This window comes from Leptonychotes weddellii, chromosome 12 (genome assembly GCF_054177405.1).
Source record: "Leptonychotes weddellii isolate Sample4059 chromosome 12, ASM5417740v2, whole genome shotgun sequence".
Classification (NCBI taxonomy): domain Eukaryota; kingdom Metazoa; phylum Chordata; class Mammalia; order Carnivora; family Phocidae; genus Leptonychotes; species Leptonychotes weddellii.
The window spans coordinates 12,807,758-12,820,387 of NC_138380.1; the positions used below are offsets into that span (position 1 = coordinate 12,807,758).

The window sequence follows — 12,630 nt, forward strand, 5'->3', positions numbered from 1 at the left end:
AGAGGGAGAGGGAGAAGCAGGCTCTCCGCTGAGCAGGGAGCCTGATGTGGGACTCGATCCCAGGACCCCGGGATCATGACCTGAGTCGAAGGCAGACACTTAACCGACTGAGCCACCCAGGTGCCCCCGGGAAGTTTAAATTGAACCCACATCTAAAGAGAGGCCTCTTTTGTGTTAATTGATTTCATGCTTCTGTGTCCGGGCAGAGATCAAATTCAGGAGTGCTCAGTTATTTTAGATGTTTCCGGGTGGAAAGCTGCTTACAACTGCCGATGGTCGTGATTAACCATTTACTGTGTTTTCTTCTCCCCGTTTTCCCCTCTGGCCTTCCCGGTCACTCCATCACCAGGGCAGCATCTGACATTCGAACACGTTCTCTCTCTCTGAGCCTCTGCCGCCGCCTTTCCTCCTGCCCGGCTCAGTCTTGCGAGTTCCTTTCCCCCCTGAAGCCTCCCTCCAGCTATTGGGTCCCCCGGGGCCTTGAGCTGCTGGTGGCTCATGTCTGTGTCCTGCTCTCCCGCCTGCAAAGCACACCCTGCACGGTGCTTCACTATCGGCCTCCGGTGACCTGGAGAGATAGAAGAGGCAGGTGATTGCACTGTCAGAATGGGAAAACACCTTGAGGCGCCTGGGTGGCTCAGTTGTTAAGCGTCTGCCTTTGGCTCAGGTCATGATCCCAGGGTCCTGGGATCGAGCCCCGCATCAGGCTCCCTGCTCCGCGGGAAGCCTGCTTCTCCCTCTCCCACTCCCCCTGCTTGTGTTCCCTCTCTCGCTATGTCTCTCTCTGTCAAATAAATAAAATCTTAAAAAAAAAAAAAAATGGGAAAACACCAAAAACACGTTGGGGGCTTGTGGAGGCCAGACTTGAACCCAGATCTGTTGAAGTTGAAATGGAACCCGCATCCCTCTCTTGTTTGGAGGGGTAGCTCCTGGTACCCTTAGCTCTGTGAGCGCAGAGGTCTGGCCCTGTTCTTGGCGGTATTTGTGCCGTGTCTCATGCACATTCAGTGCTCAGCAAATGGTTGTCAGCCAGTCATCTGTTCTCTTTCTTGAACGAACTCTTAGGTCTTCTAGTAATTTAAGAAGCAGAATATCTTCTAGCATTTTTCTCCCAAATAGGAAGTTCTAACCTAAATTGAGTGTTTTTTTTTGTGGTGTCTTGGGCCAAGGGGGTGGGGTGCTGGTGTGTGAGTCAGTGTGGTTCCGAGTTGGGTGTGGTTTGGATTGGCTCCTTCTAACCCATCTCTCCTGGTTGTCCCCTCCCCCAGGGCTGCCTATGTACATGAAGTCCCTGCGCTGGGCCCTGGCGGTCATGGCTGTGTTTCTGGCCGTGTCCGCAGTCGCCATCGTGGCTCTGGCTTCTAGAGCAGGTATGGTGCCTCCTCCCGGTCCCCTCTCCTGCTCTGTCCACCACCAGGGCATCTAGTCCTTACAGCAGCTTTGTGAGAATTAGAAGAAGACATCCCCACTGGGCAGATGCCGCGTGAAGACACTGGGCTTGTTGAGCAGAGAGAGGGACAAAGAGCTCCTGCCTCCCACTGGACACAGCCTGTGCTCTAACAAGCAGGGGGTTGACAGCTCCCACCTGGGGGCGCTCTGTGCACCACACAAACTACAGCCTGCCCGGGCCCTGCCCACCCTGCTTGCCGTCCCAAGGCTTGCCAGTTCCACGCTCCAGATTTGCCCCCTCACTCAAAACGGTGGCTAGATTTTGATTTTTTTGTTTATTTATTCATTATTCTTTTTTTAGAGATTTTTATTTATTTGAGAGAGAGAAAACCAGAGAGAGAACACAAGCAGGGGGAGCAGCAGAGGGAGAGGGAGAAGCGGGCTCCCCACTGAGCAGGGAGCCCGATGCGGGGCTTGATCCCAGGATCCTGGGATCATGACCTGAGCTGAAGGCAGATGCCTAATGACTGAGCCACCCAGGCGCCCTAGATTTTGATTTTTTTTTTAACATGCATACATTCAGTTCTTTTTTTTTTTTTTTTTTCTCATTCAGTTCTTTATAGTGGTCTCTGTGCTTGCAGGGATCAGGTGCCGGCCGTGCCCCCGGGGCTGGATGTGGTCCGAGGAGCACTGCTACTACGTCTCTACGGAAGCTCAGGCCTGGGAGGCCAGCCAGGCGTTCTGCTCAGCTCACCAGGCTACCCTCCCGCTGCTGAGCCACACCCAGGTGAGAAGGAGGCGGTGGGCTGTGGAAGGATGTAGGTATCATTACAGATCACAGATTCCTAGCAAAGATCTAGTCCATCTCTACATTACAGAGAAAATCACCAAAGCCTGGGGAAATAAAGTGACATGCAGGAGGACCAGACATCAGGGTTCCAAGGTCTTCAACTTACCCTTCATTCTAAGTGGAGGCAGAGCTGGGAAGAGGGGAGCAGGGATGCTCTGGCCAAGCAGTTAACCGTGAGCGTTCCTTCCCTCAGTGATTCCATAAGTATTTGTCGAGCACCTACACTGTGTTTGGCACTGGGGATTCTAGGATGACCCAGAACAACCAGCCCCCACCTTTACACGGCTAACAGAGCAGTGAGTGTGGCAGATGTTAATCAAGTAACCACAGATATAGGTGTTTATTTTTTTTTTTTTTTAAAGATTTTATTTATTTATTTGAGACAGAGAGAATGAGAGAGAGAGAGCACATGAGAGGGGGGAGGGTCAGAGGGAGAAGCAGGCTCCCTGCCTAGCAAGGAGCCCGATGCGGGACTCGATCCAGGGACTCCAGGATCATGACCTGAGCCGAAAGCAGTCGCTTAACCAACTGAGCCACCCAGGCGCCCCAGATATAGGTGTTTAATCACTATATTGATCTGTCCTGTGGAGGGAAGGTACACAGTGCTCAAGGTATATGTTGTCTTGGAATCTTGCCTCCATTGCTTTTGCCTCTTTCCTATGTGGGGTCCCTGTTTCCTTGATCTCAAGACTTTTTCTTGGTTTATAGCCTTTTCTTGGTGGAGTACATACGCTGTAAATTTCCTGGAAAAAAAGTGCATGGCCGGTAAATTTCTTGAGACCTGTCATGTCTGAAGATACTTTTATTCTAACCTTATTTGACTGACAGCTTGGCTCGGTACAGAATTCTAGGGTGGAAATAGTTGTCCCCCAGAATTGTGCTGCTTTTGCTCCGTTACCTTCCAGTGTTCAGTCTTACCATTTAATAAGTCTGATTTCTGATCCTTTTATGTGACTCCCCCACCCCCCAAATTTCAGGGCCTTTATCTTTGTTCTCCCTCTGTCCTGAAACTGAACAGTCCTATCCTTTTGTCGGTGTTTTTCTTCATTTTTATTTCTATTGCCTTATTTGTAATTTTGAGAACTCTTTTTTGGTTCTTCAAATGTCCTTTTTTTATGGTGTCCTATTTGTTTCAAGGATGCAGTATCTTATCTCATTATAAATATTTATTTGAGAGAGAGAGAGAGCAAGAGCATATGCACACAGAGCGAGAAGGAGAAGCAGACTTCCTGCTGAGCAGGGAGCCCGACGTGGGACTCGATCCCAGGACCGGTCCTGGGATCATGACCTGAGCCAAAGGCACGCACTTAACCCATGGAACCACCCAGGCGCCCCTCTCTTATCTCATTATAGATAGTAGTTATATCTAACTTTGTTTTTGAAATTTGTTCTGCTCCCTGTATCATGTCTGTTTTTTCTGCAAGTACCTTTTATTCTATGTACTGAGTTGTGGGGTTTTTTTTTTTTGTCTTTTCATGTTAGAAAATTTCCTAAAATGTCTGATGATCCTCAGCTGTCATGATTAAGAGTAAGGCACTAAAGAACAGATTGGAAGCTCTGTGTCAGGGTGGAGGTGAGGGGATGCAATGGACTTTTTTAGAGGCAGGCTTTGCAATGGGGACATCAGCCTGGGGCTCAACTTTTCTTTTTTTTTTTTTTTTAAGTGAATGCTGGGATGTCAGCATTCCAGGAGCAATGGGGAAAGGGAATCAAGGTTTCACTTGTAAGAACGTAGCACTTAATCCCTCCCCTTTTCTAGCGTAAGTACCTCCAACCCTCAGCCAGACCTGGTGCTCTGGATCCCCCGGTCCCCTATAGTTTATTTCTCGAAGTTCTACTGGTGATCTGCTGTATTGGGAGGGGTGAGTGGATTTTGTGGGAAGGGGTAGGAGAGAGGCATTCACTGCTTCTTTTTAGGACTTTTTTTAAAAGATTTTATTTATTTATTTGACAGAGGGAGACACAGCGAGAGAGGAAATACAAGCAGGGGGAGTGGGAGAGGGAGAAGCAGGCTTCCTGTGGAGCAGGGAGCCCGATGCAGGGCTTGATTCCAGGACCCTGAGATCATGACCTGAGCCAAAGGCAGATGCTTAACGACTGAGCCACCCAGGCGCCCTCTTTTTAGGACTTTTAACCAGAACTTTTTCTCCAGGCCCCTCTTCCCGTACCTTGGCCTCCAGAAGGACCTGTTGCCTCTAATCTTTGAGCATTTGGGGGCTTCTCAATTCCAACTGGCGTCTTTCTCACCTTCCTCTCACTCAGCCTTTTCCTTGAAAAACCACAGAGCTTTCTTGGGTCTGCTCAGCCGATTACAGCTGTCCAGCTACCCAAGTTTTGTTGACATTTCTCATGTGCTGTCATCTCCCGCTCTTATCTCTTATTTTCCCCTTATGTTATCATTTCAGAAAATTCCTTTCTATTCCTTTTTTTTTTTTTAAGATTTTATTTATTTGACAGAGAGAGATACAGCGAGAGAGGGAACACAAGCAGGGGGAGCAGGAGAAGGAGAAGCAGGCTTCCCACGGAGCAGGGAGCCCGATGCGGGGCTCGATCCCAGGACCCCGGGATCATGACCTGAGCCGAAGGCAGACGCTTAACGACTGAGCCACCCAGGCGCCCTCTATTCCTATTTTATTAAGAGTTTTAAACCTGAATGAGTTTCACTTCATTGGATGCTTTTTTGTGTGTCTATTGAGATGATATCTTTTTGTTTATTCCCTGAATCTCTTTTTATATGAATTACATTGTTGTTTATTTTTTTTGTTTTGTTTTTAATATTCTAGGCCTCTTGAGATAGTTTACTTAGCCATGATTTTTTTCTTCCCCAGGACTTCTGGATTTGACTTGTTAATATTTTACTTAAGATTTCTCATATGTGACCTTTTGTTTTCTTGAACTGTTCCTGCCCAGTCCTGACCCCAAAGCTATTCTGCACCGTACAACAGGGAAGGGGGTCCCTGCCTTTCTCTTTCTCTCTGGGAGAGTTTCCTGGAGGTGGACATAAAACTGCTGGAGAAAATACTTTACAGTGGGTTATTTTATCCACCAGGAATAACACTTAAAGTTTCAAAAAACATGGAGAAATGAAAAAGATACAATGTAGATGGGAAAACACCAAATCTGAGATCTCAGTATGGTAAAAAGATAGATGCAAAGAAAAAACACGGAAAGGAAATATGTATACTCCTTATTCTAATCGTGGTTACCACTGGGGGCAAGATTACGAGTGATTTTTTTCTTCTTCTTCCTTAAAGTTTTATTTTTTTTTAAGTTTTCTAAACGTTCTGCTAATAATGTGGGCTATGTATAATTGGGAGGAAATGCCAGGGGGACAGTAGCCTATGAACAAGATCAGTATATAAAGGTTTTGCCAGGGGCCTGGGCCAGGCCCAGAGTTCTTGTATTTGTCAGATAAGAATAGGCTGTGCTGAGGAACCTTCCCTTGTGGCACCTGCAAAATGAAGGCCAGCGGGAACGGGACCGGAGGTGGGTCCCTGGACAGTGGTGGAGCTGGGGGAGGGGGCCGAGCCTGCCAGGGACCCACCGAGCCCAGCACGTGTCCTCAGAAAGCCTGCCTCTGCCCCTGCCGCCTCTGAGTACACAGGTTCAGTTCAGCATGACCTCAGCCCTCTGAGCAAAAACCTCCCTGTGGCTGGTGTGTCCTCCAAGGGGGAGATGAGCTTACACCATCCAAACTACAAGCTTGGGATAAAGAATTCTTGTAGAACTAAGCATACAGGGTCAATTATTTGAAACATAAGTAAGTATAGAAAAGTCTGGGTAAGCTCCTTGCAAAAGGACTGAGAATTTGGGTCCCAGGCAGTTAAATTCTGGACTATGATGGCTGGGGAGCTCTGGGATCCTTCTGAGCTCTGGACGAGGGCCAGAAGCTCCAGGAGGCACTGGGACGGGGCGGGGGGGGGGGGGTAGCTGGAGACAGGCTGGCAGAGGCAGTGGGCAAAGGCCAGGCTCCCGGAGCTGGGACGCACACACCCAGGGACATACTGTGGCGCCAGCTGTATGCAGAGCTCGGAGAAGCAGGTCTCATCCTCCCCAAGAGCTCGGTTTGCTCACAGTGAGAGAAGAGGAAGAAAGTTTAGGGTGCCTGGGTGGCTCAGTTGGTTAAGCGACTGCCTTCGGCTCAGGTCATGATCCTGGAGTCCTGGGATGGAGTCCCGCATCGGGCTCCCTGCTCGGCAGGGAGTCTGCTTCTCTCTCTGAACCTCCCTCCTCTCATGCTCTCTATCTCTTTCTCTCTCTCAAATAAATTAAAAAAAAAATCTTAAAAAAAAAAAAAGAAAGTTTAAGCGCCGTCTGCGCCCTTGGTTTCAGCACAGCTATGTTTCCTAGGGTGCAGGGAGCGCCCAGGACGCGCACGGACTGTCAGCCACACAGGCTGACTGCAGAAAGGTGGAAAAAACACGAAGAAATTAACTAATCGGAGCATTTGAAATGTACAGAGTGAGGCTGGTGGCGTGGGGGGGGGGGCGGTGAGTGCAGACCAGTTCTCCCCCGAGGGAGATGGGAAGGTTCTGGGTGCGGACGGCCTTGATGGTCACACAGCAGTGTGGATGACCCCAGTGCCACCAACCTGGACACTTGAAAATGGTGAAAACGCCAAATTCCGTGATACGTGATACGATTTTACCACAACTTTTCAAAAAGAAATGCCTGAGGGCAGAGCAGGTAATTTACCTCCGTTTTAAGATGCCAAATGTGGGATTTCAAGTACATTCCGCTCGGGCCCCCGTCCCCACGCGGCCCGACATTTGGTGGCGAAGTTGGAGGAGCACCCGCGGGAGGCCATGGAGGCCCCGGGACCGCGGCGGCGGCACAACGGCGCAGGTCTGTGAACCGTAGCTGGTTCGCGAGTTTCTGGAATTTTCGTCTCTGGATGATGCTTTGCCCACACCATCATTTCTGCTAGCGGTGAGAACAAGTGAACGGAGTCGGAGCTGCGAGGAAGGAAGGGTGGAAAGGAGTGAGTGGGCAGGGACAGGCCACGCCGCTGTCATGGGAGGCCCGGAGGTGGAAGCGAGGGACAGCCGGCTGGCCTGGGGCCAGGACTGAGGGCAGGGGCCCCTCGGCAGTGCTGGGAACATCAGAGGAGGTCCCCTGTGTCGGGGGCTGCGTTTGCACACCACCCGGCCGAGCGTGGCCTCTGTGCCCTTGGCTTTGTACAGATCCCCTCGGGCCTCCGTACGGACGGGCTCCCCGTTTCAGAGGCCCATACTGAAGCTCTGTGAGTTTGGGTACTTGCCTAAGGTCCCGTACACGGAGTTTGAATAGGGGGTGTCCCGGCCCTGGGAGAAGCCCCGTGCCTCGGTGTGCCTCCCCGAACCGGCCGCCGCCCGCTCCCAGGAAGGGGGGTGCCGGCCGCAGGAACCCCCCCCCCCCCCGCTGCAGCTAGTGCCCAGCGCGGCTCTGCCCTCCGACTCACCTGCCAGCCGCCGCCTCGCCACAGCTCCCCGCCCAGCCCCGCTGGCGGGCCCCAGCCCGGGCTCCGGCCCACATGCGGCTGTGTGTGTGCCTTCCCCGTCCTCGCCGCGGTCACCGTCCCAGGTCGGAAAGCGACAAGCCGTGCACCAAGCTCTGCAGTCCTGCTCCGGCGGCCCGGGGGCGGGAGCTCACCTTGGAGAGGGTGGGCACGCGGTGTCCCCACGGGAAGTGACCTTTACACTGAGACCCGAAGGACCGCTAGGAGGGGCACCAAGGGGACGGTCATTACTCTCGTGCTTACTTTCTAATAACCAGGGTTAAATACGGAGCTTTTGGCTTCCTCAACTTAGACAAGTTTTCTAGGGAAGAGCTGGGCATACATTAAACTCACATAGGACAGTCTCCTCCTAATTTTCCCTCATGAATAGAGGCTTCTGGATGTTGTGAGCAACGTGTACTTCCTGGTGCGGTCTGCTTTTCTTCACTCGGCGTGATTTCATAATGACATTTTCCACGTACTTGGCATCTTGAGCAGCATTGTAATTTTCCATCGTGTTGATATCCCATAATGTGCCCAGTTATTTCCTGATTGCTGAGCATTTGGGTAGTTTCCATTTTTTCTTTCTAAGTAACACTGTGTTACCTTTGGGTAGTTCATTTTCTCCCCTTCATGTTCTTGGATTTATTCTCCAAAGTGGAATCACTCATCGGAGTGGTAGGAAGGATGTGACTGTTCATGTGACGTGGCAGCAAGTTAGCTTCTGGAACTGCGCTGGCTTTGCGGCCTCCCGCCCGGACTTACAACATTGAAGCATCTTTTTCCAAGCTAACACCATTTTTAAATACCATTTTTTCCTTTACTTAGTTGCTAAAAACAAGATGACGCCAAGGACAAATATGTAAGAGAAAGGTCATCTCTAACAGTTCTCCAACGTACTTGTGGTTCTTTGTTGTTCCTTGTATGTCTGCATTCTTGTGCCAACACATTTTGTCATTACCATAATCATGCCACGACTCGGAGTCAGCGTTTATACTCACGGTAACCCCTGATGTCCTATAACTTGCCTCTCATGGCTCCACGGTCTTTGTACTTGTCTTTCTTAAAAACGTTCTTTTTTTTTTTTTTGAAAGATTTTATTTATTTGACAGAGAGAGACACAGCGAGAGAGGGAACACAAGGGGGAGTGGGAGAGGGAGAAGCAGGCTTCCCGCCGAGCAGGGAGCCCGATGCGGGGCTCGATCCCAGGACCCTGGGATCATGACCTGAGCCGAAGGCAGATGCCTAACGACTGAGCCACCCAGGCGCCCCTAAAAATGTTCTTAATAATGTGCTGAGCGGATGCGACGTAACTGAGAAGCGCACCACTGGCCCCCTGCTCCCAGCTGCATCGGCCCTGGCCCTCGCCTCTTTGCTACCTGGATGTGCTTTCTCCCTCTTCTCTGTCCCCTCAGTACCCATCTTGCGCTGCCCGGTGGGGACCGGTGTTAACATGCTCTCTCCCCTTGAGGCTGAGGTGGGCACCCCCCATTTCCGGTCCCCAGTGTCTGCCGACCAGCAAGCATCCAATACAGCTTTCCAATTCCTGGTGTTTGGGGAGAGCTGGGTTGAGCTGGGTCCGTTCTCTTGGTGAGCTGGGAACTTGCTGGGGGTACTGCGGGGAGGGGGGGGGCACAGAAGCCCCAGTGGAGCCTTACTAGTGTTGGAAGAAGGGTGACCAGCTGCTTTTCTCCTTCAGGACTTCCTGAGCAGATACCCAGTCACCAAGTACTCCTGGGTGGCGGCCCGGCGAGGCCCCCAGGGCTGGCACTGGATGGACGGGGCCCCACTATCGCCCCCGCTGTGAGTGACCATGGGCCTGGGTGGGTGGCTTCTCTGTCCCCAGTATGACCAGAATGACATCACAGTAGACGCCAAAGAGGGGTTGGGGCCTTCCCCTCTGCTGGCACCTCCCCCACTGCTGATCTGGATCCACCGTCTGTCTGTTCCCAGATTCAGCCCCTTGTTCCACCACCAGCATCGGGTACCTCTTGGGAGACACCCTACCCTCCTTGCCCCACCTGGCTTGGAGCCTTAGTGTCCTTTAGTCCTGGTCACCCCATCCCTTGTTTGGGTCTCCAGAGCATTCACCCAAGCAGGATCGTCACCCTGTTCTGTAGATAAGGGGTGCTGCACAGAGGGGTTTGGGTGGTTCTCTGGAGCTATGGGGCATCCTCGTGACTCCCACCCCAGGGCCCTTTCCAGACTCCCCTGCCCTGTGTAGTGATCAAGCCATGTCCATCAGCAGCAGGCACACAGGCCAGCAGGGGCCATCATCCTGAGCTCTGTCCCCTCTTCTCACCCTCCCCAGGCTCCCGGAGGAAGAGGAGGACCAGACGGAGCTCAAGTGTGGGGGCCTGGAGGGAGGCAAGCTGGTAGCTTTGGACTGTGCCTCTCCAAGACCATGGGTCTGCGCCAAGGGGACCAAGTGACTTGGGTTCCGCCCGTCCTGAGACTTGGGGGCATGCAGTGCCCCCAGGGGAAGCCAGGTTGCTAGCTGTCGCAGCCTCTTCCCTGGACCCTGGACTTCGGGGTCTCCCTGCTCTGTGCTCAGGGGGCCCTTTCTGAGCCAACCAGGGACTGGACTTCCGGCTCAGGCAGGTCATGTCCAAGGGCGAGGAGGCTTTCTGTGGCCCTTCCAGCTTCTGAAGCGGTTCCCTTGGAATGGTTTCTCTAGCATTTTTGAGCCTAGGTTTCTCCCTCATTAAAATGGCCATTTCCCATCCTCTCCGTCACCTGCTTAATCACACCTGCACACCCCCTCAGTCTTGGAGGACCCGAGGCCTTAGCGATCCCAGTGCTGCCCGGCGGGTCTCACCTGAGCACAGGGCCTGAGCCTCCGCTGGGATGCCGCCTCCGGGCGGCTGGGCGCGTGGCCGACACCGTTGACCAACAGCGTCTGGAGGACAGCAAGTGAGGAGTGGTCGCCCCCGGAGGAGGGAAGAGGAGGGTTTCCTTCCCGGCCCCGAGCTGGCAGAGGGTAAGGTTTGCGGTGTGCGGCGCTGGCGGGACTTCTGAGCAGCTGATGCCCGAGGTGGGAAGATGCAGAGGATGGGACCCCTCGGCTCCCCCGGCCCGGGTAGGAGAACCAGGGAGCTGCAAGGTGTGGGGGTCCAAGTGAGGAAGGAAATCAGAATTGTGGGGAGATTCGAGGCAGCTCTTCCACCGGCAAGTGTGGGGACACCAGCCTGAAGATGTCTGTGTTGGGGTGCAGGGAGGGGCCTTCAGGTGAGAGGGAGTGGCCACAGGGGGGTGGCCGGAGGACTGGTTTAGTCCCTGCAGCCTGTCCAGACCTCTCTCCCAGTGACCAGAGACAGTACCTGCATCTTATCTTGGTGCCAAATCCTCGACCCAACTGTCCTGGGCCAACCGACCTTCCTCTTCGGGGGGCAGGCCATGCATTCAGCTTCCTCTCAAGCAGAAACCTTTACTGATCCATTCACACCAACAGTTGGTACAGAATGCACGGGCTGGCTGGCAGAAAGGGGTGGGGTCCTAAGAGTGCACTTGACAAGCAATAAAAATCTTAGAAGCACTCTGGTGTTTCTCATGGCTTTCTTACTCCAACTACAATTTAACTCCGGAGCTTGGTAACAGGTTCCATTCACACCTCAGAGCGCTACTCAGCAAGGTCCTGAGCCTGGCTCTCTGGCTGCTCCCAGCTCAAGGCCAGGGACCACAGGTGGGGGGCACCCGGGGCACAAGTGGCCAGGGTGGGGCAGTTGGTGCCACAGCCTGGAAGTCCTAAAGTTTTTAAAGTTTCACCTGGTGAGGAAGGGGAAGGAGAGTGAACTTTGGATCTACTTGTCCTAAGAAGCTACTAGTTCCTGTCCAAAATAGGCAGACCAAGAAATAGCAGTGTAAGCATATTATTTAGAAATTTGGAGGGGTGCCTGGGTGGCTCAGTAGCTGAGCATCCGACTCTTGGTTTTGGCTCAGGTCATGATCTCCGGGTCGTGAGATCGAGCCCTGCCTCGGGCTCCGCGCTCATTGTGGAGATTCTCTCTCCCTCTTCCTCTGCCCTTCCCCTCCCCCGCTCAAATAAATAAAATCTTAAAAAAAAAAAAAATATGGAAAAAATACTAGAAGAAATGGCAAAAATAATTTAAAGTGGTTGCCTTCAAACTAACTGATGTGACAGAAGTGAGAATGTGGTTATGTGGGGAAAGATGAACTGAGAAGGGTCCCCAGTGGATATTCTACGGTGCTGGAAGTGGTCTGGGTCTTGATTTGAACAGGGTCAGGTGGACACATACATAAACATTCATCAAGCTGTACACTTAAAAAATTTCAGCGTCCCCAGAAGGAATAAGATTACAGAGGGACCAATGTTGTTTTTTAAATATGCATACTTTAGTATTACTAAAGCCATATTCATGGGGTTTTTTGTTTGTTTTAAGAGCCCGTATTTATGTACTACTATGATTAAAAGAGGAATTAGACTTTTTAAAAAGGTCCACAAGATTCTGACGCACAGCCCAGCTTGAGAATTGCTGGCTTCTGAAGTGGGTCCTGTGGCGGCCCCTGCTTACAGCCCGTCATTACTTCCTTCGCTGAGAGGCCTTCTCACAGGTTCCAGCCTGGCCGTCAGAGTGCATCTTTCCCTTTCTGCAAAACAGGCTGGGGAGCTTACACAGCAGGTTGGTCTGCACGGAATTCCTCCTGAGATACTGCGCTAGTCTCTTTTCCCACCAGGCACCACCAGCTGCTGGTGTGCGAGAGCCATATGTCATCATGGCGCTGCCCCCAGCACTGGCTGGGGTCACGGAGCTGTGGGGACAGCCACTGGCACGGGTGGGTCCAGCAGCCTCTGGGGTCCATTCAGATGGCTGGCCAGTGGTGGAAGAGCCGCCAGAGTCTGGCATATTTGACTCCTCCTCCACCCCGTCCTGAGATTCTGATTCAGTAGGGCAGA

At 52.2% G+C, this 12,630-nt stretch overlaps 1 protein-coding gene across 2 annotated transcripts in view; it reads left to right on the top strand.

Annotated features, from left to right (window-relative positions):
- The window catches only part of KLRG2 (killer cell lectin like receptor G2), a 17,730-nt gene extending 5,431 nt beyond the window's left edge, over positions 1–12,299 (top strand). Inside the window, exons 2-5 of one of the 2 annotated variants that reach the window (XM_081800006.1) lie at positions 1,269–1,370; positions 2,031–2,176; positions 9,415–9,518; positions 10,027–12,299. In XM_081800006.1, the coding sequence (XP_081656132.1) occupies positions 1,269–1,370; positions 2,031–2,176; positions 9,415–9,518; positions 10,027–10,147 (473 nt within the window). In that variant the 3' untranslated portion in view covers positions 10,148–12,299. Of the gene's footprint in view, positions 1–1,268; positions 1,371–2,030; positions 2,684–9,414; positions 9,519–10,026 lie in introns of those variants that run through there. The other variant, XM_081800005.1, reaches the window with a different exon arrangement.
- The last annotated feature ends 331 nt before the right edge of the window (positions 12,300–12,630 follow it).